Source organism: Vespa crabro, chromosome 3 (assembly GCF_910589235.1).
Source record: "Vespa crabro chromosome 3, iyVesCrab1.2, whole genome shotgun sequence".
In the NCBI taxonomy this organism is placed as follows: domain Eukaryota; kingdom Metazoa; phylum Arthropoda; class Insecta; order Hymenoptera; family Vespidae; genus Vespa; species Vespa crabro.
The window spans coordinates 11,511,546-11,538,366 of record NC_060957.1 but is presented as its reverse complement, the minus strand read 5'-3'; the positions used below and the strand labels follow the sequence as shown (position 1 = coordinate 11,538,366).

The following is a 26,821-nucleotide window of genomic DNA, read 5'->3' as shown; positions in this document are numbered from 1 at the left end:
AATTATACTTTAATCCTTTGTAGACGGAGCCGTTTGGCGTGTGAGCATAACTGTAGACGAGAGTTAACAATCAAAAAGCTTGATGGCAAATAAAAATGTCAATATCCCATACTGTGAATTTACATCAACAGAAAATAAAACTTCAAGGCTAAAAATCTCTGATTTCCTTTCAAAGGAAACATTATACCGTTTAGTATATTATACCTTTATGTATCTTATCACTCAGAAAGATAGACGTATATACGTGAGTTACAGTATAATTCGCATCTGCAACGGTGAACAGACTTAAGTGGCTATTTACTGATACGTGTCCATAAAGTGTTAATAAATAAATTTTTTCTTTTTGCTTATAATAAAACGAAATTATATAGAAACTTTAGTTTTTATTGTTTATTGCAGATTTAAAAAAGTTTTTATTTTTTATTACAGATTATTTTAATTAAAAACAAAGGAAAGAAAAAGAGAAAAAAAAAAAACAATTTCGATCCTGCCAGGATTCGAACCTGGAATCTTCTGATCCGTAGTCAGACGCGTTATCCGTTGCGCCACAGGACCATGTTACTTACGGTTTTTATTTTTTATATTTTTTATAAAACATACAATACTATATATATTGATATACATAATTACTTTATCAATATTATTATGTTATCATTATATAAATTATTTTTTATTAAATAAATATATATTGCTACAAATACAAATTATTTATATATATATATGTATAATAAAATACTTAAAATGAAAGGAAAAAAAAAAAAAAAAAAGAAAAAAAAAAGAAACGATATAGAATGCATGGCATTATTAATTTCATACATTTTTGATTGGTTAAAAAATGTACTCCATTGGTAATATTTTCTCAATTAAAATTCATTCTGAATGTAAGATGGGGTATATAATGCAACGTTTTTTTTTTTTTTTTTTTTTTTTTTTTTGATAAAAACCGTGAAAGTTATATCATTTTAATTTCTTTATCGTACAATTTATTGATAATAACTTTACAAAAGTTCGAAAGAAAGAAGAAATAAACTTATTATTATCATTATAGTTGATTAAAAAAAATCACACGATTATATCATGATCATTTATTCTCATATCGTGATTATTCGTGATAATATCGTAATCGTTCATGATCGTGTCCGAATGCGATTGTATTTTTACAATATTAAATATCATAAATTCATACTTGAGAATATAATACAATGTTAATATTATTAAGTACGTAGCACATATTTAAACAAAAAAGACATTTTTTTCTATCACCATAAACGACGTACTGCTACTTATCTATTTTTCATTCCAGAACGATGATTCATTATATCGATGGTAGGGGAAGGTCTAAATATCGCAGTATCTATAGAACCTCAAAGCGCATTGGTCGAGATATAAGGCCACATTAGATTAGTCTATATAGCATCCGGGCCTTACAAGATATTTCTGAGATATTTCATTGTGTTTTTTACTCATATAGTATACGAAGTTCCTTTGTGTCAAGTATCGGAGAATAGGATATCGTTAAATGATGCGCATGTATATATGTGTATATATATATATATATACATCTGTATATAATTATACATCGTTTTTTTTTTTCAATCATATCTCAAAATTTATTTTTTATCAATAGTAGCATCAATCTTTAATTCGTGATAAATTTATTTTACATTTGTCGATATCATGATATAATATTTTTTTTGTTCTCGGTCGCCATGACAATTTAGATTATTTTTTAAGATACACGAGCATATACGATATATCATTTATATAATATAACGACTATGTAATTATTAATTGTGATAAAAATACGTGAAAAATATAAAGAAAAATGTGATCTATTGAAAAGTGTGTGATTATTGGATATTATAGAATAATTGAATGATAGGAATGATTCGAAGATTAAATTCATCCTTTTTGTAGCAAATAATAATGAAGACCGTTCGTAATTTCATCAAACTCATGTAACGGTAGGTAATTAATTTATAATATATTATCATATATTTTTCTATATTATTCATTATATCCCGTGGATGAGATAAAGTTTTAAAGAAATTCTACAAAATCAAACAGAAAATAGAAATGTACTTATACATATATCACGATTTCGATCGTATCAAATTATTTTCAAAATTTATATATATATATTTTTTTTTATTATAAATCAGAAATTACACGAGGAAAAAGAATAGATATATGTATACATATGCATGCATACATTGAACGATGTCCGCATATATAATGGTAGGGATTCCCTTATATTTCTATTTTTAGATTTCAATTGTAGTTATATCACAGAAGATGGCGCAGCGATTCCGTAAAAAGTTTAACGCCGGCAAAGATTCAATGAAATACATGCGTCGAAGATCGACGAAACGCGCTGTTAGAAGTATAAAAGAAATTAAATTGTTTGATACGTCGATGGTGAATAATAAAGAAGATTTTATGAACATAATAGGACTCGAAATGAAAAGGCAAGAAATAGAAAATAACGTGGAAAGAAATAATAACGTGATAATTAAGAAGAAAAACGAAGAGAAGGAAGAGGAAGAAGAAGAAGAAGAAGCAGAAGAAGAAGAAGAAGAAGAAGAAGAAGAAGAAGAAGAAGAAGAAGAAGAAGATGGAAAAGAAAACTCTTTGGATACTTTAAGAATACGAAAATGCAGTGTCGTTATTGTTGCCGAAAGATGTAAAATTTGTGACTTACCTTTCAAATGTAAAAGTGACGTTATATTCCACACGGTTATGCGACACGGTAATGATCCCGTTATAAGCAATAACTATACGGGAACCAATGCCGTTACGAAGAAACAACGTTTAAACATTCGAAGAAGGAAAACACCGAATAACAATAATAATCTCTTTCGTCTTAAAATAAAAATAGGCGAGGAGATCATTTCGGATATTACTATAAATCGTAAACATTTGAAAATATTAAATTCCTCTTCTAGTTCTACATCCAATTCATCATCATCATTTTTCCCGCCAAAAATAATCAATCCTGAAAATCGAAAGAATGAAAATTCTATTATGGTTAAAAATAATTCTGAAAGTAGTCTACTAGGTATTGATTATTTCGGCTCGACAAAGAATCATTACGAGAACTATGTTATGGGCGTTCAACCCTTGAATCGTATACATATGTTAGACGACTCCCTATTAAATGAAGGGTTTCGATATAACAATGAAGGTAATCATTCAAAGCATGTTATAGATGTGGAAAATAAAAATACGGCATATTGTAACGAAGAAACCGTATTCTTTAGATTACCTTTGTTATGCTCTTTACCTAAGGATATTAAGATAAAAAATAATGAAAATTCGTACATAACTAATACCTCATCTATTGACGAATGTAATACATTCGATAAAGAAAATACAGTTGCTAAAACGCAATCGGTAAAAAATATTGTAAATGTTGGCCAGTCAATGGTACCTACTGAAATGCATTTGGAATCGCTTAAGGAAGATGAGAATAAGGTTGATGACGATGAAATACAAGAAATACTTCGTATTACCAAAAGAAGACGGACGAACAATAACAACGATAATATCATACGCAAATTGGATAGTCCTTTAAATAGAGAACGAATGTTGTTACCCGATTCCGAAGAAGAATTTATCAATATGAGGGAAAAGGGATACCATTTATGTATATCGATAGTATGATATATCATCAATACTAATTCCTTGATGTTTTCCTCCGTCGTACTGGATAACATCGGAATTATTCGAACTTCGTAATTACGCCAATAGTATATAGTATAAAAACATATAAGGATGCAACGGAGATAACAAATAGTTACGCTATGAAAAGTTGAAAGAGAACTTCTAACTTTTCTTCTTTGAAAATCGCTTAAAGCCTATTATTATTTTTGTATTATAGACTGATGTAGTGTTTCAATTCTAATGCAAGTGTATATATATATATATATATATATGCGCGTTTTTTTTTTTTTATTAATCTTACTAAAAATATAGTAATATCTTTTCAATCATGATTGCGAGTTTCTCTCTTAATTGACAATAATTCGAAGCTGTGCTTCGAATATTATTAAAAAAATATGTTGTATAAATATTAAGTAAGAGAGAATTCATAAGAAAAACGATATATGGAAGAAACGCGGAAAACAAAGAATCTTAGAAGATTTTATATTTTATACAATTCAATCGCTGCAATATGCTGAAATAAATCTATACATTGTGTATAATATAATTGTGTATGTATGTGTGTGTATGTGCGCGCGCGCGCGTGTGTGTATGTATACGTATATTATGCATAATACGTCACATACACAGTGAGCTACTTAAGTATTCGTATAGTACATTAAGTATTTCCATATACATATATTATACGAATACTATATAACTCTCCTATTGTATATATAGACTATATAAAGTCGTATATATAATGGTACATACGTACATGTCTACGATGAGAAACATGTCTACGAACATGTTTATTTTCAAAATTATTTAAATACATTTTATAAAATCAAAAACTCATTAACGATAAATAATAGTTAAAATTAACAAATATAACTTGCATACAAAACAAGTATATTTTTTCCAATCTTTTTTTTTTTATATTCTTTCTTATTCACTCATCAAATGGACATGTTTATTATATGTCGACGTTTATTTCGATATCTTTTTTATCACTTTATTTATAATTTATTCGGACGATGATGTTAACAAAATTGTAAAATAATACGTAATGTCAATAAGTGAGAAATTACAAGTGTTCCCTACTTGTTACCTACCTACAATATCCTAGGTAATTATTCTTTGAAAAATAATTGGAACAATTAGATTACGATGCGTCAAATTTGTGACGCATATATATATATATATATATATATATATATATATATATATGCGTATAACACATAATACGAATCATTTACGTCATAATATTTATCTTGATTATGTTTTTATATTTCTATATATCTTACTTAAATATGTTTCGTAAATTTCGTATATCGTATCGTGTTATCTACCCCTATTTATCTGTCATTATTTTGGTATTCCAATTTTCTACTAAATTTTTTTTACATTTTTACTAAAATACTATTTATATAAATATATTATATATACATACATATATATATATATATATATATATATATATATATATAATTACATATAATATTCTACGTATAATATTATATTATATTAATGTTGTGTGTGTGTGTGTGTGTGTGTGTGTGTGTGTGTATAAATGTTTTAGTAAATTTTCAGTAAATAATATTAAAAACACCAATATTATATGTAGCCCAAATAACAATAGACAGATAAGGGAAAAGATCTGGAATATTTTTTTATTATATTCGAATGAAAAATTTGTATTCAATTTTTAAAGATTTTAATAAAAACCTTGGCGATTATAGGATAGCTTAGATATTGGTTAATATAATTTAGAATTAAATTAATCGATAATAATAAATAAATTTTGTTTAATGTGCTATAGTCGGCAAAAAATACACTTAACGCACTTACACGATGTACGGTGAGAATATTGTTGATGGACTGACGACTTTTCGTGTTTGCGTCGATTTTATAGACTTTGGATCGATATTAATCGTCCAATCAGAAATAAGGAAAACAAAATTGGGGAAGGGAGAAGGTTTATGAATTCTTTTATGACAGGAACACGATTAGAAGAGAAACACATTTACGTGATATAACATATATATGTTGATTCGTCATCGAACGTAGTTAAAAAGTTATATTGATCCTCCGATATTTTTTTTGTTTTTTATATTAATATTTATTTACATAACAAAAGTTATTATTAAGGCCGTATTTATACTTTCGAAGGCCCTAGGCGTAATATCATTATGAGATCTCCAAGGAAGAAGTCCATTTTAATTAATCAAATTCATTCGCTTCTTTCTAGCATTTATTTTTGCAAATATATTAGATTGCATTTTATATTGTCCCTTTCGCCCAATCAGGCTTATGATAAATACAGTCTTCGTTATTATTATTAATAATTGATTCGCTTAAATTGTATTACAATTGATATACTTTGATACTTCACAAAAAAAAAGAGAAATAGTTTTCGTCACAACAATGAAATATAATATTAAAATATTTTATTTTATACATTACAACCGTCACGATTTATATATCGACGAACAAATATTCAAGCAATTACAAGCGATGACGATGACGAGTAAATTTGTTATTGGAAAAAAAAAAAAATAAAATACATTTGGACAATCTCAAGAGACTTATCGTAATTATTTTCTATTTTATCATTAATCATCTTCATAATCAAAAAATATTTTTCTTTTCTTCGATTCTTCTAAAACTAGGAGACAATTTTGAATAATGTTCGACATATTATCATTCTCATTTTTTCTTTCCAAAATATGTTCCAACGAGCCGTATAAATTTTCCAACTGATTACTTGTCCAGTTCTCCGTTGATTCGATGATCCTCTGGAATAATCCTTGTAGTTGGGGATCCATTAAACCCTCAACACTTGAGATATTGGAAGGCGTACGTGACATTCTACAGCGTTTCGGTGCTGGCCCTTCTCCTGATGCACTACATTCTCTCTTAATATTAACTTAGAAAAAAAAAAATAATAAATTAAAGAAATCATTTATGAATCTATCAGATTTGATTGGCTAATGAGCGATATCGTAATTTTCTATACTTTATATCTAAATAAACAATATAATATAATATATTGTTCATATGTAATAGTATAATAGTATTGGGTTGGTCAGTAAGTAATTTTTATGTATAGTTATATATATATATATATTTATTTAATTATTTCTTATATATATTATGTATATATATATATTTATTTATTTATTTATTTTATGTATTATAAAATACTAGAAATGTTCTTTTCACCGACATTACTTACTATTATTAAACCAACCCAATATATGAAAATTAAAAAATTTAATTGCAGGATATCAAAACATAAGGAAAATTAATATACATATATAAAAAGAATTTTTTTGTCTGTAAAGTTGCCTGTAAATGAAGTTAATTCTTTACTTGATCTGGTTGCCGATTGAGTGGATCGAACAGCAGCAAGTTTGTTCCGAGGTTTTGACTTTTTTGCCGTAGATCCATCCACTGTGTGTTCTGTCGTACGACATAATTTTTTTTATTTTTTTTGTTAATTCATTGCCACACTTAAAAAAAAAACAAATGTTAAAAAAAAATATTAATCGAATCTCTTACGGCGTCCACGTTGTCCATTGAAATCTTTTAGTGAGTCCATTTTTAATTTTTTCCCATGTTCGATCTTCGTTTTCTTCGGATCCATAATTTGTATAAAATCTATTATATTACAAGAATTTTTTCATAAAAATAACAAAATAAAAAATCATAAATAACAAAAAATCCAAAAAATAGAGAGGGAGAGAGAGAGAGAGAAAGAGAGAGTTAAAAGATTGAATAACAAGAATATAATTTGGACAATGATATCTACCTTGCGAGGATCTGCTAGAAACAGCATCCGATGTTGAATTTGAAAAGAGCTGTAGAAAGAAAGATTGACGTTCTTGCAAGCCAGGTAATGATACTTTGAACACCTCATTCTGATTTTGATCGAACGAATTTTTAACCTACATTAATCCACGAAATAATGAAAAATTAAATTAAATGTTAAGTGACAACTGATCTTCGTTAACATATGATATCGTGTATATATATATATATATATATATATATATATATATATATATATATATGTATATATACCTCTGAAGGTAAATTCTCGTAAGAGGAATTAGCGGTTGCAAGAATCAACATATAGACTGTATTATCGAGATCTCTCATCAGGGAAGCAAAAACTACACGTGCTGTTTCATCGACTAGGTTCCACCATGATAAAATATCAGGTATGTATAGCAACGATGGTAAAGTACGACGTGCTGCTTTCACTTTCTATTAAGGATAAAACAAGTACATATACGTATCTATGTAAATATTATACGTTATAATATGTTATGAAGAAAGAGATGAACAATCCTAAATAAAGAGATAAACAGTCCCTAAATAAGATCTTTCAAGTATTACCTGAATGATCGTCTCTTCGGCAGCCCTACCAGTTTCTTCGAAGAGCGTTGTTACGTCCAATACGTGACAAGGTAAATGATCTAATTCATGAAGCAAAGCTGGACCTAAATGGCGAGTATGTGAATCATCCTCACCGCATAATAATATTCTAGGACAGGCGGTTGATCTTGAATTCGCTTTGCCGACACTGCGGATGCGGAATGAGAAGAAGAAAGGAGAAAGAAAAAAAGAACAAAGAAAGAAAAAATAATGCGACAAGAATATACAGCTTACATATCATCCGATGTCAACATTCCTGTTGGACAAAGGATTTGTAACTGAGATTGAATGGTGGAAAGATGATCTCGTAAAAGTGGTTGGATTCTGATCGATAAAGATTTCACTGGTGCTATGACCACTCTGTGAGACGCTGGAACGATGTTCTCCTGGGCCTTCAGAAAGTCTTGTTTCTCGACCTTCGTTCGTTTGTTTGTTTTGTGTTTTTTTTTGAAACTTCGAAACACTCGTAATTTTCGAACAAATAAATTTACCCTCCCCGAAGAATTTACCTTGAGGTGACGCTCATTTATATAGCGTCTTGATTTCGACGTGTAAATCTCCGGATAATGCCTTCGAACGCAACACATAACCGCTTCGGCGCAGAGTGCTTGCAAATCGCTACCACAATATCCTACCGTTTTCGAAGCCAAATAAGCAAGAAACTTTTGAGGAGGTTTATGTTTCCAACTTTTAATGTGAACCTAAGATGACGTAATATTTAATCAAAAGATCTCACTTAGGATATATTATTTACAATATGTGCGTACATAAAATGTATATATATATATATATATATATATATATATATATATAATCAAAAATAAAATCTCTTTGTTAAGCGTCAAGTTACCGAAAGTATGTCTTTCCTAGCAGAGTAAGAAGGTAAAGGAAAATAAAGTTCTCGATCGAATCTTCCTGGTCTTCTTAGTGCTGGATCAATGGCGTCGATTCTATTAGTAGCACCAATCACTATAATCTCCGAATTGTTCTCGAGTCCATCCATCAGAGCCAATAGCGTAGAAACAACACTCGCATGTACGAAATCCTGACGACTTGTTCTTATCGGTGCTAAGCCATCAACTTCGTCGAAAAAGATAATACAAGGTTTTGTTTGTTGAGCCTGTAACGATTATATTAACGGATCGATTGATTTTAATTATCGATCTATTAATTTAATCGTACTAATAATATTGCGTATTATTCTAACCATATTAAAAATTTTTTCAAGCTTTTTCTCACTTTCACCAACCCATTTGCTCAAACAATCTGATCCCTTTCGTGATATGAAAGAGACCTTGCGTTCAGAGGTACTACATTCCGATGCCAATGCACTTGCTACTAAAGTCTTGCCCGTTCCTATTAAACGAATAAAAATCAATGAAAATATTGATTGAAAATATTGATTGAATAAATTGATATTAATTTCTTATCCGCACCGCCGATATACATGTATGTATATCTTATTCGTTAAAATATTTTTTATCAATTAACTTCACCTGGTGGACCATAGAACAAAAGACCACGTGGTGGTTTCAAATTGAACTTGGCATAAACATCACCGTACATAAGTGGAAAGAGAACCATCTCTTTCACTATTCTAATATGTTTGTCCAAGCCACCGATATTTGAAAAATCCTTTGTAGCCGACATATTCGTAAAAATTGATGAGTTCGTGTACGAAAAAGAACCTCTTCTTCTTCTTCTTCTTCTTCTTCTTCTTCTCTCTCTCTTTTTTTTCTCGTACTAGGACAAATATCACATATATTATTATTATTATTATTATTATTATTATTATTATTATTATTATTATTATTATTATTATTATTATTATTATTGTTATTATTATTATTATTACAAATTTCAATAACGTAAACAAAATATCGTATCAGGAACAACGAGCACTTTGAAGTATACATGCATCGTGATTAATATATATATATATATATATATGTATATATATATATATATACGTACGTATTCGAACGAGCACTATTTTACTAAAATTTACAACATCGTTAATTAGTTAGGTACGTATTTACGATACAATTTTAATCATTGACATTCTGACACAAAGGAGGCTAGGTTGATTAAAGACATACGAACATATAGAAAGGGTTCTAAATTGCGAGAAAAAAATAAAAGAAAAGGAAAAGAAAAAAAAGAAAAGAAAAGAAAAAAGAGAGAGCGAGAGAGAGAAAAAAGCCAATGCAATATGTTACGAAACTCTGTTTTATTTATTTAATGTTTTTCTTTTTAATCTTTTGTTTTGTTTTGTTTTGTTTTCTTGTTGTTGTCGTTTCGCTTACTACAACGTGTATGACAATAAGATGTATTATTACTTATATGGTAAAATAAATAAGGCAGTGGATGCTGCTCTTGCATCGACACTCTCCCTGTGTAAATTCCCTTATACAACTTCCTTTTTTTTGATCAGCTCGTCAAAAAGGACGAATACAATATGGTATCGACGAGACGCAATGTATGTACGTACGTCTTATTAATTTAACGACACGACACATTCCGCAAACATATTCAATTTATATACACATAAATATGTATGTATATATTTACTTATCTAGCTAGCATTATCCTTTTTCTCTTATATCCATGGGGAGGAGGAGGAGGAGAAGGAGGAGGAGAAGTTGATCTTTCGAATTTTATTTTTACCGTGTTTAATAAATCATTTTATTCGTATCAGTCAAACCATAAACGAATCAATCAATTTTAAAGGCAGTGTTCACCGCAAATATTTCTCTCTCACTCCTTATGATACGCGATCGATCGATTCGTTCCTTTTTTTTTGTGTTTGTTTGTTGTCATTTCTTTTTTATTTGTTAACTTTTATATTTTTTGTATTTTTTTTTTTTTTTATCTTTTATCATATTTACCTCTCCTTTTCTCTCGTCCGCGTTTGTTACCCCTTTGTTTTTTTTTTTTTCCTTTCATTTCTTTCCTCTTCTTTTTGCAAAATTTATGGCAATACAGAGATGATAGCATTTTATCGAGAGCGTAGCACCATAATAAAATAATAATATATATGTATGTCAATCGCATTCGATATTTTTTTTTATTTAGGATGGAATGTCAAGCGGATCTGTGTAAACGGAAAAAAAAGTCCTGTTGGGAATTCGAATAGATTTTCATTAATATTTTTGTCTCTCTTTTTTAGTACTCGTCTATAATTACGATCCTTTTTTTCTCGTAATATTATCGTTATACATTATTATACACAACCGGGGTGTCTCGAGTTTTTTCTTTTATATTATTCTACAAATGGAAATAAGAAACAAAAAAAATAATACATATATATATATATATATGTAAAAATGTGCGACTTTATAAACGTGTTCGGTTATGAAGTTAACCCTCTATAATCGGATATTTTTTCGCATTCGAAATAAAGAAATATTTTAACCATTATTATACTATATTAAGTATAACTTAGACTTGAAAAAAAAGGGGAAAAAAAAAAAACAAAAAAACCATTAAAAATTCCGTATATGAAAACTGACAAATAATTTTATAATAAATAATTTTATAATAAATGAAATAAATTTTAAAAAATTCTATATATGTGTATACTTATTTTTTATAATTTTGTAAATTACATACACGACGTTATAGTGGGTTAAAAATCAGTCATCTAAATGTAACATAAAGTATATTCGATCTTTATATTGTAAAAAAATATAGAAAGTTCGATTATATTTATCTTATCCATATAATCGAATGATGTTTGTTATACAATTAACAGTTGATGCGGATAACATAATTAAATATAAAATGAGATATATTTTTAACTGTCCTTCGTCTAACATTTGTTTCTTTGTTTTTCTTATTTTCATTTGTATATAATATTAGGGGGGGGGGGGCGACACCCTGTATGTATACATTTTATACTTATATAAATGTAAAAGAATTTCTTTTGTCGAATGAATTCTCATGTAATTTTCTTTGGTAAATTGTGAACGAGAATTTCGTTCGCCATCGGAGCAATATACATTGGTTCATTGTCTGTCTATGTCAGAAAAGTATTAGAAATTTAAATCAGATATACATATAAAAAGATATACGTATGTATATGTACAACACATTATTGTAAATTATTTACGGCATATGTATTAATATGCGTTGAACACATATTGACGATCTATATGCTCGTACACTTTCTCTGTAAATAATTCAATTTTAAATGTAATACAGTAGAGTCTCCATTATCTGAATCAATATAGAGACAAAAGTATATGACTAATTGTAACAAACATTTTTCCTATGTTAAACATCATTCGTTTGCATTTAATTAGTTGCCATTGTCATAACGTACACTGTTAACTTAGTATCACGGGGATGTATCGTAAATAGAGTAAACAGTTTGAATCACAATTTAAGTTTTTATGAATATCTGCAAAAATGTTCTATGCGGATTTCATACATCATTCCGTCGGAATTTAAGTCCTTGCAAGACTTTTCGCAAAATAAACTTATCATTTATTAAAGCAAGAGTATTTTGTATTCTTTCTTTTAGATGTATTCCAAATTTTGCGATATACATAGACACATAGACTTTGTCTTTTATATTGCAGAAATTCAAAAAATATAAAATCTGAAGATTTGTCTGACCAAGTAATATATTCATCATGGCCAATAAATCCTTGTAGAAAAGTTTCGTTTAGAAAATCACTGTAATAACTCTGAGGTAATGAGCCGGAACTCGTTATATTTTATGAAATAATAATTGTTTAATTAAAAAAAAAAAATTTTTGTTTAAGTTGTTTACTCTGTTACGATACAATCTAGACATTGTTATGATCAAAATTCGTTCGATTGAGCGGAGAAAAATATAAATTTGTAGCACATAATATAACACAGAAATAGGCATCTTTTGTAGACATTTTGTTCAAATAGTATAACGTTCGAATATTATGAAAATTCGGATAATAGATTTTTCGATACGGGAGACTCTACTGTAAGTATTTTATACAGTAGCGAAAGATTCGATTTAAAGTCAATCGAATGAGTGAGGCCGATGATAAAACTGTATGTAGGTATGTATGTATATAAAATCTTTTGCAATATATTCTCGAAATTATCTTAAACGATATTAGTATTATTATTATTATTATTATTATTATTATTATTATTATTATTATTATTATTATTATTATTATTCTATTGTTTATATAAAAACATATATCGTTGACTGACAAATTTTTACGAAGCATGTTCACTTCGTAATAGTGATTGATTTATTACTGTCAATTACAGCTTGGAAGAGTTTTCACAAATAAATATTTATATACAATGGGTCACAAAAATAATCGAGTAATTTTTGCTATAAAGAATATATAATCCTTTTCAGACTTAACGAAGTGGATCATTAAAATTAAAAAAAAAAAAACAATTGTTTTGCCCTTCGCTGATATAACAAAAAAAAATTTTTTTATTTAATTCTTCATAGTTTCATGGTATACTAATTTTTTTTTTTTAATTTCTATCGGAACATTCTAAACACTTTGCCAGTCTAGGAAAAGTTATTATTTATTTTAAAATATTTCAATATATTTTTTGTGATCCATTATAAATGCATAGACTCTTGTACTTGCATAGACCATTTTGAAAAAAGCAAGCGCTATTTTAATAACAATCGTATGACATATATATCTTTTTCCGAAGTAGATTAATACATTATTTCTCTCGTTATACTAGAGCTCTTTTCTCTCGGATCTTATATATAACTAGTTTTTTCTTTTTATATATATATATATATATATATATATATATATATATATATATAGACTAAAATCTAGAGAGAGATATATATTAACCTGAGCAAGAGAAAGTACAACGTTCCTTCACCGATTTACTTAGTTCAGATATATATATATATATATATATATATATATATATATATATATATATATATATATATGTATATATATATATGTATGTATTTACTTAAAAATGAGGCTAACTATTTATTTTATCTATTAATTTCGTCTTTATCACGTTTTTTTTTATAGATTATTCTACGTTATGAAATACTGTCAATTTCGACAAGACTTTCGTTTATTTGAAAATTTGACTGTGATTATATAATATAGGTGTATATATATATATATATATATATATATATACACATATATATGTATATGTATATACACACACACAGACATACACAAAGAGATCTTTCAAACGGAGATGATTCAAACGATTTGATAATTAAAATGTGAATGTGAAACAAATAAATGAATTAACGAAATCACGTTATGATAATGAAATATCATATTGAAAAACTCTATTTTATCGAATTCATATATTGAGATCTTTTACTTTTTAAGTAAGACGTATTCTTAAGATAAAAGAAATAAAAAAGAAACAATTAAATAACCCAACAAAAAAAAAAAAAAAGAAGTTTTAATCTGATGCTCCGAAAGTTAAACTTATTCTTGGATATTATATTTGGCTGATTTCAAAGATATCATTAATTTCAAATGTAAAAATTATAATTTAATAATACTTTTTTAATTATAATTTTTCAGAACATAAATGGAAAACATTGTTAATATATCGTGTAAGTTTAAATCAACATGTACAAACGGTTTTCAAATAATCTAGAAATATATTAGTTCATACGATCAAAGATTTTGCAAATTTTAATGGACTCCATTTTAATGGAAGAAAATTAGCATTTTGGTGATTATTATGCCTTATCTCGAAAATTATAAATAATAGAACAAAACTGTTATCTACTTATGTATACTATTTTTTTATATCAATGTCCCAAATACTTATTATCCAAAAACGGATGTAACTTTTTAAGCATCAAAATATATTGTTAGGCATATGTGATATTACAAGATACATACGTTATATACTTAATATTTGAATTGTACATTTTTTTTTATGTACATATATGAATGTTTCAATACATTTTTTTTTTTAGCATAAAATAACCCCTCTCTTTATACATATGTATTTCCTTTATAAAGCACAGAGCTCGATAGTATTATAATAAAAAAAAAAAAAAAAAAAAGAAAAAAAAATGTTTAGGACAGAAATTGATATTATCTTTTTGTTACGTCATTTTTTTTTTGTTTTCTTTTTTTATGGATACGTTTTACCGATAATATCATAGAGACTAAATCTAAAATACAAGCGGTGACAAAAGCCCGCTTTCGCATATCCGTTTGCATTTCAGTATTTAAACAAATTATAATATACCTATATATATATATATATATATATATGCATGTATGTACGTATGTATGTATGTACGAATATAATTTTTACTTATAATTAATACATGACTGTTAATTACTATTAATTATATATCGAATTTTCTTATACACGTTAATTATTGGCTGAGATCAATTGTCATCGTTTACTTTCGGATATTATGTAATGATTGTAAAATATGTGTACATAATTTCTATAAAGAAATTATATTGCACGAGCAGCACAAGAAATTCAAATCTATATTGTTTATAATAAAAATAATATATTTGAAGTAAAAAAGAAACAAAAAAGAAAAGAAAAAAAAAAAAAGGTAAGAATGTACGATTTAAAAAGAAATATTTTCTTCATTCTGATTACATGTATCTATATAGACTTATACCGTGAATTGAAGATTGTCATATACGAGTATATGTTGAAAAATTTAATTAAATTAATTCTCTCTATTTTTTATTAAAAATTTTATATTAAGTAATGGAAACGTTCGGTACAAAAAAAAAAGAAAAAAAAAAAAAAAAAAGAACGGAATTACGAAGTAACAGAATTAACAAAATATTTTTCCAAGATCGAATACATTAAAAAATAATCTATATATGTGTATGTGTATATATGTATATATAATAATTAATAATCAATAAAAAAATGATATAAAAAAAAGAAGTTCGATGTACTTTGAAAAAAGTCAATAAACGTGTATTTTATTTATTTTTTAATCTGTATGTGTGTATGTGTGTGTGTGTGTGTGTTTATATAAAAATTATTCATTTCGATATTTATTATTATTTACATTAATTTACCACCATCAAATAAAATCATTACGTTTTATCTATAATTCAATTGTAAAAAAAGAAACGCTAGAAAATGAAAGGTTGTTTCTCAAATTCAGTCTTTTAAGGCCTATTTGCTAATAAACATTAAGTAAAGTACGTATTAATTTCAATTGATCACGACATAAGATTCTGTAGAGGAATCTTAAAGAGTTCTTATGGTAACATAAATTCACATTTTCATACGGAATCAAATTTAATGGATTTCTCCTTCGCCTTTTAAAAGTGAATTTTATATTAAAAATTCAATTTTCTTTCTACAAATCATTTCAATTTCATCTTCAATTCTTTAGAAATGCACAGCGCAGCACAGTAAAGCCTTGTTTAAGAAATGGTAGTATAATATTCAAATTTGAATAACTCTCTCTCTCTCTCTCTCTCTCTCTCTCTCTCTCTCTCTCATTCTCATTCTCTCTCTCTCTCTCTCTGTGCTATAATATAATAAGACTGACACATTAACGCATTTTATCTGGTAACTATCATCTCACAGTAACGATGTAGATCACAACCGGCATATAAACTTATATTGAAAACTATATATGTCATTATAATATTTATACATTTTCGTATTTCTTTTCACACGTCAAAGTATTCTAAAATTATTTGAAGATTTTTAATTTTATCAATTCTTATACTGTTAACAAGCTAATAATCTATATATTTGATAACTTTGGTTAAAATAAATCGCTAATAATCAGTTTTTTTTTTCTTTTTCTTTTTCATTATACATCATGTCCATTAAGCATATATCAATTATATCTTGCATAAATTATCAAACCTTTAAATGATTTATGCTACATCAGATTATCACATGAGATGCATTATAGATTATACAAATCAAATAATAATATCTGTGTTTAAGAATCTTAATGGAAAGCTTAATTAAATTGAACCTTTAGCAACGAGATGTGATGTATATGTTGCTTCATTGAATTTCTTGTGATCTTGTGCAATAAGATTTATGTTTTATCTAAAATTTTGCTGTGTGAACCTAATAAAAATAAAAATGTACTATTTTATCTATAAATACAATAGAAGTTAAATTCACTTACTTATAAATAAATTATACATATATAAAATTTAAATACCTCTGTAATACCTCAATATATGATTATTGTTTACCTGGAATGTATTTATACTATTTTCTTATACATTTGGATTTTTATTTTTACAAAGTGGAAAATATTTCCTTTCTGCATCTAATTCGTTTGTATGTATTTTAAATATAAAAAAATATATGAAACATTAAAATATTGATGTGCAGATTAAAAAGTCAAGAGAATATTTTTTTATTACTTTGACGTGGGTAAATGAAAACTTTTTTAAGATGTTAATATTACCTATATGATTTGTTCTCAATTAGTTTTTCCAATTATATCCACTTTGTAAAATTAATATTGTATCAGGAATATTCGTCGGAGCTATATATTCTCTATTGCATGTAACGTAATCTGTAATGGCATATACAATAATATAAATTTAAATGGTTCTATAATTTGGTAATATATGTTATATGACAATTTAACAATATGTTAGTGCTACTTTATATAGAATAGTTTAATTACAATTCCATATATTAGCGAAATTCGTTTAAGTACATAATGTACTAATTTACCATCATCTTTGTATAACCATGTGATTTGCATGATTTTAGTAAAATTTCTATTTTCTTTCTTATTATTGTTATGTCGTATAAAAAACTGATCACATTACTAAAAAAAATATTCGCTTCGTATCACTTTATCCAAATTCGTTTTATCATCAATGATTATTAAAATAAAAATAAAAAAAAAGAAAAAGAAAAAGAAATGCGCGTAAACATATATAATATCAAATAATTAAAAATAAAAACTCCTTCTAAAAGATTGTAAATTTTTCACTAATAATAATAAATAATATAAATAACTGTCAGCTATAAAAAGAATTATTCTTTATAAAGTTAGGGAAAATGTTCTTACTTCAATGTTCTATTGCTTTTTTCTTTTTTTTTTTTTTTTTTTTTTTTTTATGTTTCTTCTGTTTACAAAAAGCCAATGCAATTTGCAAACAATAAAGCTTGTTTGTCTTTTCAAAGAAACATTTCTTTTGAATCTTATTACATATTAATTCAACTATTACGATAGTGACAATCATTTATAAATATTTTATATTTGGCAGTTATAAGAACTGAAAAATGTACGGCACTGAATTTTCGTTTGACATTTGACTGTACTTTTAGTGCCAGTACATAATAAGTCTTTTTTTTATGGTGAAATTACATCAATTCACAACATATCTTCTACTGCATATTTAGTTGACTAATTATGTTGTGCTTTCTCATACAAACTTGTCTTGTACTCTTCAAATCTTTCCAGTTCCTTGAGTAAGTCCTATTCACAGAATAATATATATTTATATATTTACACACACACACATATATATATATATATATATATATATATATATATATATATGTGTAAAATATTTTTAAATTTAATAATAATAATTATTATATCAACACATTTATATAAATAATAAAATATTACTGTCACATGCGGAACATTTATTATGAATAAAAATTTAATGAAATAAAATGACCTACTTTTTATGCTGTAATATATACAGGGTCTTCAGCATAACGTTTAAAGCATCTTTTTGTCGCACTATTGGAAGTGTTTCAAAAATCGTTACGTTGAAGACCCTGTATATATATATATACATACACACACATAAAGAAATATTAAAATATATATTTACCTTTGGCAGTGATTTTCTATCATAATGATGCGCGTATCTTCCTACACACCTACTTAATTGCACATAAATGTCACACAATACCTCCACAGAGAAATCCTTTGTAACATCCACAGTGTGCAACCAAGCAGTTTCAAGTTCATTTTTATCAATAATAACTTTATCGTTTTCATCAACTTTTGATGGACTAGAATCACTCTCAATTGCAAATGATAATTCATCTAAACTTTCTCGTCTGGACGATGAACTTGAAACATCATTTCCAATATTCTTATCATCTTCTATGAAACATATTTCCACATTTTCAAAATCATCAATTCGCTGCTCTATCATATTGTCATTTTGATTTATTTGAATATCCTTGGAGTTTTCATTTTGCGAATCATTCTCAGAATCAGTGTTATCATATAGTGGTACATGACCATTTAAAACACTATTTGCTTCTGTTTCAAATTCTTGAAATTTCTCTAAATCTATACCAACTGAGGGTTCATTAGTTAGACATACCTTACTGTTTATTTCAGAAATATTACCGTCGAAGCTAATTTTCTTTTTCTTTTGCACCTTCTTTACGTATCCTCTAGCCCAAGCAGGAATCTTGCGTTTTCTGGATTGACTAAATCTTTTCCCATTTACAGACAGAGTATTATTTACTACTAATTCAGGATCTTTTTTATCATTTTTCTCATTCGACAATGTAATCTCTGTTTTTGTAATTTTATTTTGCATTTCGTCATTATGATTGGTTTCAATAATTTTACGATTTTTAGATATTTCACGACACTTATCTTCAAAATCAGAATCCAATTCAGCCTTAATCAATGCATATGCATTATCACGAAGAGAACAGGCACGGTGTCTAATCAATTTATCCGCTGGATCCCTGTATAAAAAAGGAACAAGTAATATAATTAGTATACAATCAATAATGCAAGAAATATAATACAATTAATGAAAAGCAAAAAATCTAATGTGAGTGGTTTTCAATAGTGCTCTGTAGAATGGCAAATAAATAAAAAATAGGCATATATTAAAATTAGAAAACATATAAGGCGTATTATAATAAATTGAAAACCACTTTAACTACAGAGCAACAACAGCAATGGATAATCAAGAACTACCTCTTCAATATCCCAAGGGAGGGCCTATCACGCAAGCTGACATGAAAACATACAACATGAATGTCAATACGAATTTATGATGATATGTCCAATGACATATACAAATCATATTATTTCTTTAAATAAGTACAAAGAAACACCTTATCTATTTTTTATTTTATCTTATCACTAGATATATAACATGAATACAATTAAAAGACGTTATAAATTCACTGTATGCTTTTAAGTTACAAGAATATATTTGTTAAATATATATTGTATTTTTTTATTATATATATATATGTATATATATATATATATATATATATATATATATATATATATATATATATATATATACCAACCTATCTGGATTATATTCCAATGCATTTCTACAAATAAGATCAATATCATCCAGAAAATCTCGAGCGCATAGGTAACAATGCATATCAATTTTAGTCATCATAGTTTCCAAATCCATAGGTTGCTTTATTATCATATTATAATCGGGTACTTCTTCGGTATCTACTGGTTTTGTGAACATGAAAAATCTGTGGGAAAAAAAATGCGCTAATTGCAATTACACTTGATATTATTTGCTTTTTTATATTGTTCATAAACACACACGCGCGCACGCACACACACAGAGAGACAGAGACACACAGATACACAAAATACAAATAATATAATTATTAATTAAAAACTGTAGAACACATACTGTCGATTCCTAGCAAGTTTGGCACATATTTCCCTCAAGAAAATCCTAAGTTCTCTTAAAGATACTTCTTCTTTTTCATACAACATCTTTTTCTCTTCGTCGGATAACTTCTTTGGCATTGGATCTGGAGCCAAAGGAAGTTCCTCTAATACTTGAACTTTGTTATCCTTAATTTGTGGTTGTCTTAAACTTTGAACCGTAAATATAGGCTTGAAAAATTTCGATCTTTGTTCCGAATTTGGAATTTTCATAGTATATACTTCGCCACGAAGTTCACTGAAAAGATTTTTTAATTGCATAGGAAGATCTTGATATGTTTCGTCACTAGTTGCAAGAATCAATATAGGCAATGAAGTATCAAGCGCTGCAATACGACACAAAAAAACAGCTTTTACGGTCTCTGGAACCAGTGGCCACCATTGATCAATCGAACGTATATAAATAATGGACGGTACATTTCTGGTAGCTTCATTAAACACCTATCATAAATAATAAAAAAAAAAAAAAAAAAAAAAAAATAAAATAAAATAATAATATATATATACATATATATATAGTTAAATTAAACAATTTTTTTTTATATTTATATAATAACAAAGAATAAATTTAAATAATGACTGACCTGCACACAGGTTTCTTCTGGAGATCGTGCACTCTCTGCAAAAAGTGTACTAACATCTAATGTTTGTACTGGTAAATGTTCCATATGATGTAATAAAGCCTGTGCTAAATGAGGTCCTTGACCTTTAGATAAATTACCACCAGAAACTAATAACCTTGGACGATGTATTCCTTTAGTAACTTTCACTCTAAAAGAAATTTATACGTTAATTCTTTTAGTGAAATTAATAAATATTAAATAAAAAATAATAAATATATATTAATAAATACTAAATAAAAATTAAATAAGTTTTCCACGTGTAACAATAATTGCTATTAAATATGTTTAACACTAATGTTTAAAAATAGAGTACTCCGTAAAAATGTTTATTACTTTGCCATAGCTGGATTGACACCTTGAGGAAATATTCCCTTTACTAAACCAATCAATTCTTCTAATGGAGGACCTAATAGAGGCTCCATAAAAGGTTGTAATTTTCTGCCTGCACAAGGAGTTACTCTTTGTGATGATGGAATTAAAGTAGAACTAGCCTGCATAAAATCTTGTTTTTTTACCTATAAAAGAACATGAATTATATGTTGAACAATATATTGTTATTAATTGGATAAACATATAAATATATTTTTCTTATTTTGCATCATGTATATTTTTCTATATAAATCATTAATAAACATACTTCTACTTGTCGAGGATCCAAAAGCAATCTATTGCTGGTCATATAAATTTGTGGATATGTTCTTCTTAATCCCTGTAGTACCGCTTCGGTGCATAAAGCTCTTAAATCTGAACCGCAATAACCAGTTGCTTTTTCAGCTAATATTTCTAATAACTGTTCAGTTGGTGGATTTTCCCATTTATTAACATGAATTTTCAAAATTTCTAATCTTTCTTTCATTGCAGGTAGAGGAAAAAATAATTCACGATCGAAACGACCAGGTCTTCGTAGTGCAGGATCAATTGCATCTATTCTATTTGTTGCACCAATTACTATAACCTTTTTCACAAAAAAAAAAAAAAAAAAAAATAAATAAATAAATAAATAATTCGAGAACGTGAGTGTGTCCACGTGTGCGTGGGTGCGTGTGTATATCTTCATCTTACCTCTCCTCTGTCACTAAGACCATCCATAAGTGCTAAAAGGGTAGATACGATGCTAGCATGAATTTGATCTTGCTTGGTACTTCTAACAGGTGCAAGACCATCAATTTCATCGAAAAATATAATGGACGGTTTCATTTGTTGAGCCTGCTCAAACAACAATCTCAATTGCCGTTCTGATTCACCAACCCATTTTGATAAACAATCTGCTCCTTTTCTCATAAAAAAGGCCATTTTTCTACTACCCTGACTACATTCATTTGCTAATGCTCTAGCTATTAATGTTTTTCCAGTTCCTGTTTCATAATAATTTCATATGTTTATATTAAAATTATATGAGTGTATCACTAGTGTGCATTGTATAATATTTAAATGAAATAAAAATTTACCTGGTGGGCCATGAAAGAGGACACCTTTTGGAGGTGTGATATGATATCTTTCGAAAACTTCTGGATACATCATAGGAAAAACAACCATTTCTTTAAGGCAGTGGATATGTGATTCTAAGCCACCTACATCACTGAACCTAATATTTGTATCTAACGTAATTGGATTTATATCTGCTTTACGATCTGGAGGACCGCCTTGGGGTATTGCTGATTGCCTATTGAATTAAGTAATGAAATAGTAAAGAAATTCTAATCCTATTGCTGATATCTATTATATTTCTTTTTCTCTAACTAACCTTGCTTTTTTCCCTTTTTTTTTATCATATCGTTGCGGTTCCGAATCACTAGAATCACTTGAACTTGTACTTTTGCTTCTGTGCTTTCGTCTTCTCATAGAATTGCTAAGCACACTCCTGAGAGCTCTTATAGATCGTCTAACTGGTTCAACATTAGCTTGAAATCTATCTACAGTTGGTTTTTTTTGACGTAAACTGTATTTTCTAGGGCCAGGAGAATCTGATGATTCACTTAAATCACTATCTACAACTATGAGATAGAAAAATAATAAGGATTTATATTTTATGTAATACTATAATACAATAAGTTGATACCAGACCTGTAAGCTTCTTACCCCTTGGTAATTGTCGTTGGGTAGTTCTTCTAGTACGCTTAATACGAGTATACATATCCTCATATCCCTACACATATTAAATGTTGAATATAAATACCTATATAAATATTATTACAATAATTCTATTGCGATTATAAAATAACATTTTATTATATATTTAATATAAATATAGATTTATATAAAGAAATCAATATAAATAAATTTCTTACATCTTCATTCTCAGAATTATCATTATTTTCTTGTTTCTCGCTCTCATGCGAGCTATCTTCTGCTTCGTCTTGTTCTACTTTCGATTTTACAGTTTTATCTAAAGAATTTCCACACAGCCTAGTCACAGGTCCTTCTCTAAGCCTACATGGACTATTAGATTTGCTTGTTCTGTCAAACAGATTTCAAAGATATAAAATTATCTATAATAATTAATAATAGTAGAGATATGAGAGAATATGTTCACCTTGTTTCCTTTTCTTCATTTGATGTTCTTACTTCAGACTTATTTCTTGTTTCTAATTTATCCTTATGTTCTCTATCTTGCTTTTCTCGTCCTTGTCTATCTTTATGTTCTCTAATATCTTTTTCTTGTTCCGACTTTTCTCTAAGATCACGATCAGATCGTCCCCTAAGTTCTCTACTATTTTGATGATCATGATCAGATCTATCTCTAATATGTCTGCTTGAATTTTTATTAGGAGGATGATTTTCACGTGATCTTAAAGGCATACGATCACGTAAATCACGCTTCCTGTCAGGTACTTCATCTACCATTTCTTTATCAGATGAAGATCCATGTTGTTGAAACATAGGATATCCTTTTAAAGTTTGCGTTCCTATAACATGATTTATGAATAAAAATCACCTATGATTTATATTGCTGTAATATACTTTATCTATTAAATTTATTAAAACCTCTTTACCTAAAATCCAACTAGTATTGAGGTTGTCATAGGTTTGCATTCTATTACGAGTGCTACGTCGTACACTTAAATTATTCCTAGTCATATGTGAGCTAGTACTATGTGAATGCGAACGTAAAGTACGCAATGACTTAGCTCTTCTAACAGAATCACTATGGGGATTAAATATATCTTCCTCAGTATCCATTGAATCCAAGGTGGCATCATCATCTGACATTATCTATTAAATATTTTTAACAGTCAAAAATAATAACACATATACACACACATTCTTAAATAATCATATTTATTATAACATCTTCTATTTAAACAAACATATTACGCCACATATGAAAATAAAAATATTTCGTTTTATTATTTTGAAAAATAAAATTTTTATATATAAAGAAAATATTTACATGAGATTTGTACTGTAGTAAAAGAATGGCTAATGATTTGTCATTGAGGAAAATCCATTAAAGTATATTGACAATTCACTCATATGTAATAGTGAGGATATAAATCCTAGATGAAAAAATAAACATATCAAATCCAATTATTAGGATAATAATTTTAAACAAAATCATAAAAACAAAATATAAGAAAAATAAAAAAAATATTTGATTTTCATTTCAATTTGTATATATATATATACACACATATATATATAGATATATAAGTATATATATATATATATGTAACTTTCCAAAGAATATATATACATGTATGCATGTGTGTGCATGTGTGTATGTGTGTAACTATTTCTAAAGAATTTTTTTTATTGATCACGAAATACATGCAAAACAAACAAAATTACCTTCATCGGGCTAAATCTTGCCAATATAGAAGTTACTCGCAAAGGAACTACTAAGGCCCGTCATATGTCTTTCTTGAATATAATAACCACACTCTTAAACGATCTGCTTAGCACACAAACTAATAATTTTTCCAGTTAACAGTAGGCGATAAGAATATCACTTAAATTAGATCTCTTTATTGTTTCTTATATATGTACAAAAATTAAACATAATTTACACACAAGCATGATACAAACGTTTTAGTAAGGCAAATTGAGACCCTTTTCCAGGGTCGCTTTCTATTGCAAAATATATATTCGAAATGGGTACACACATATACAGACGGGACTAAGCTTAGGCTGAAATTAGCTACTAGAGAACTATGAGCATTCCATTACAAACCTAACTTCACTTACCAGAGTTCGCCTTGAATAATGCAATATTATAGATGTACAATCGAATATATCAATAAGGATAGTATGTGATGTAAAAGAAAGTGAGAATTTCAGATTTTAGTTCGATTAATGTCCTCCAGATGGTACTCAAGAGCTGTAATCAATTTGAATATTCGACTAATCTCAATTGCGCGAATTATCAATTCATTTTACGATGACTTCATTTATTCTTCATTAAAACTGTTCATCGTCTTTGATTTTATAATGGTTTATATCAACAATGAGTCCAGACGAACAAGATCTCATTTTAAAGATAAAGTCCTGTTTTTTCGAATTTTTGAAAAAGCTTTTTTTTTTTTTAAATCACTTAACCTTCATCCTTAAAATGAGACTTTATTTATTATAATCGATTCAAAATTATGTTTGGACTCAATGTTGACGTAAACACTTGTTTTTATTTTTCGTGAAAAAAAATTTTGTATAGTGGCGCCCATTGAACTTCGCGGCAAAAGAGAAGAAGCTTCTATTCTCCTTCTTTTACTGACTTTTATATAAACGTTGAGTGGTATATGTTTGTTTCCATGAAATAGATATTACTTCTTTCTTTGTGTTCATAAACCAATGCTTAAATTTTTTTATTTATTCTAAACACGAGGAAATACATTTCGACATCTTTTTGGCTTATCATTTGACATAGATAAACTAAAAAACTCTAGAAATTTTAATGAGCTTTTGACAAATGTTTCTATGATAAAAATAAATAAACATGTTGTCAATCGTACGTGCTAATGTATCTTAAAAATAATATATAATTTTGGAATAATTTTATAATTATTTAAATGATGTATAATAGACTAATATTTAAATATTATATAAAATAATTTCAATTAAATAAATATTATATTAAATATTATATAAAATATTTCAATACAGTTAATAAAATTTAATCTTCTGATCGTCGATCATATTTATTATTAACAAAAATGAACGAACGTTTAATTGATTTTAACATTCATCGATCTCTAATGATCTTTCTTTCCATTCCAACGAATAAACATCGAAGCTCTCTTTCCATGCGATTAAGGTTAAAACAATTAATACTTTTGGTAATTTTATAATTATTTAAACGATAATTATTTAAACAATATATCACGTAAGGATAGTACAATAAATTAATATTTAAACGACGATTTAGTTATTTAAATTTTAAATAGTTCGTAACGCGTTAATAATAAAATAATTTTAATTATACATTTCCAATGTTGTTATATTTTGAACTCAAGGTTGTTATCTGTATAAT

At 27.3% G+C, this 26,821-nt stretch overlaps 3 protein-coding genes and 1 non-coding gene across 10 annotated transcripts; 1 reads left to right on the top strand and 3 right to left on the bottom strand.

Annotated features, from left to right (window-relative positions):
* Positions 1-482: 482 nt before the first annotated feature.
* Positions 483-555, bottom strand: Trnar-acg. The gene has a single exon. It is a non-coding gene; the product is annotated as a tRNA-Arg (tRNA).
* Positions 556-1,057: 502 nt separating this feature from the next.
* LOC124422838 (RING finger protein PFF0165c-like) lies at positions 1,058-5,115 on the top strand. 2 transcript variants are annotated; one of them, XM_046959772.1, is made up of 3 exons: positions 1,060-1,218; positions 1,304-1,964; positions 2,269-5,115. In XM_046959772.1, exon 3 carries the CDS (start codon positions 2,296-2,298, stop codon positions 3,661-3,663), a length of 1,368 nt encoding a protein of 455 aa, XP_046815728.1. In that variant the 5' UTR covers positions 1,060-1,218; positions 1,304-1,964; positions 2,269-2,295; the 3' UTR covers positions 3,664-5,115. The 2 variants fall into 2 exon arrangements, with proteins under 2 accessions (XP_046815729.1, XP_046815728.1); XM_046959773.1 differs by having other exon boundaries at positions 1,058-1,964; positions 2,282-5,115.
* A 763-nt stretch (positions 5,116-5,878) lies between these two features.
* On the bottom strand, positions 5,879-9,823 carry LOC124422871 (ATPase family AAA domain-containing protein 2-like). The gene is made up of 10 exons (XM_046959805.1): positions 9,582-9,823; positions 9,293-9,441; positions 8,936-9,205; positions 8,320-8,786; positions 8,047-8,233; positions 7,729-7,914; positions 7,457-7,592; positions 7,207-7,305; positions 7,018-7,107; positions 5,879-6,571 (listed from the first exon to the last, which is right to left on the bottom strand). The coding sequence occupies exons 1-10, from the start codon at positions 9,733-9,735 to the stop codon at positions 6,258-6,260; spliced, it is 2,052 nt and encodes a 683-aa protein (XP_046815761.1). The 5' UTR covers positions 9,736-9,823; the 3' UTR covers positions 5,879-6,257.
* A 6,082-nt stretch (positions 9,824-15,905) lies between these two features.
* LOC124422748 (ATPase family AAA domain-containing protein 2-like) lies at positions 15,906-25,560 on the bottom strand. Of its 6 annotated transcripts, none has more exons than XR_006941915.1 (17): positions 25,147-25,525; positions 24,351-24,570; positions 23,891-24,263; positions 23,646-23,814; positions 23,422-23,503; positions 23,102-23,351; positions 22,806-23,020; positions 22,420-22,712; positions 21,995-22,312; positions 21,691-21,872; positions 21,319-21,505; positions 20,697-21,175; positions 20,344-20,529; positions 20,000-20,035; positions 18,882-19,761; positions 17,268-18,514; positions 15,906-17,136 (listed from the first exon to the last, which is right to left on the bottom strand). XR_006941915.1 is itself a non-coding variant. In XM_046959617.1 (17 exons), the coding sequence occupies exons 3-17, from the start codon at positions 24,565-24,567 to the stop codon at positions 18,443-18,445; spliced, it is 3,939 nt and encodes a 1,312-aa protein (XP_046815573.1). In that variant the 5' UTR covers positions 24,568-24,570; positions 24,749-24,854; positions 25,543-25,560; the 3' UTR covers positions 15,906-18,442. The 6 variants fall into 6 exon arrangements, 5 of the variants coding, with proteins under 5 accessions (XP_046815573.1, XP_046815572.1, XP_046815571.1 ...); XM_046959617.1 differs by lacking the exon at positions 25,147-25,525 and adding exons at positions 24,749-24,854; positions 25,543-25,560 and having other exon boundaries at positions 15,906-18,514; XM_046959616.1 differs by adding an exon at positions 24,749-24,854 and having other exon boundaries at positions 15,906-18,514.
* Between the last annotated feature and the right edge of the window lie 1,261 nt (positions 25,561-26,821).

What these genes read in the sequence shown, in the direction of transcription:
- LOC124422838 (XM_046959773.1), top strand. Translation starts at nt 2,296, where the DNA reads ATGGCGCAGCGATTCCGTAAAAAGTTTAACGCCGGCAAAGATTCAATG.
- LOC124422871 (XM_046959805.1), bottom strand. Translation starts at nt 9,735, where the DNA reads ATGTCGGCTACAAAGGATTTTTCAAATATCGGTGGCTTGGACAAACAT. An exon ending in ATGTTGACATCGGATGATAT is followed by an intron (nt 8,234 to 8,319) that starts GTAAGCTGTATA and finishes CCGCATCCGCAG; the next exon opens with TGTCGGCAAAGCGAATTCAA. An exon ending in TCAATCGGCAACCAGATCAA is followed by an intron (nt 6,572 to 7,017) that starts GTAAAGAATTAA and finishes TTTTTTTCTAAG; the next exon opens with TTAATATTAAGAGAGAATGT.
- LOC124422748 (XM_046959615.1), bottom strand. An exon ending in AAACTTGCTAGGAATCGACA is followed by an intron (nt 20,530 to 20,696) that starts GTATGTGTTCTA and finishes TTTTTCCCACAG; the next exon opens with ATTTTTCATGTTCACAAAAC. An exon ending in TCCCTTGGGATATTGAAGAG is followed by an intron (nt 19,762 to 19,999) that starts GTAGTTCTTGAT and finishes TTTTTTATACAG; the next exon opens with GGATCCAGCGGATAAATTGA.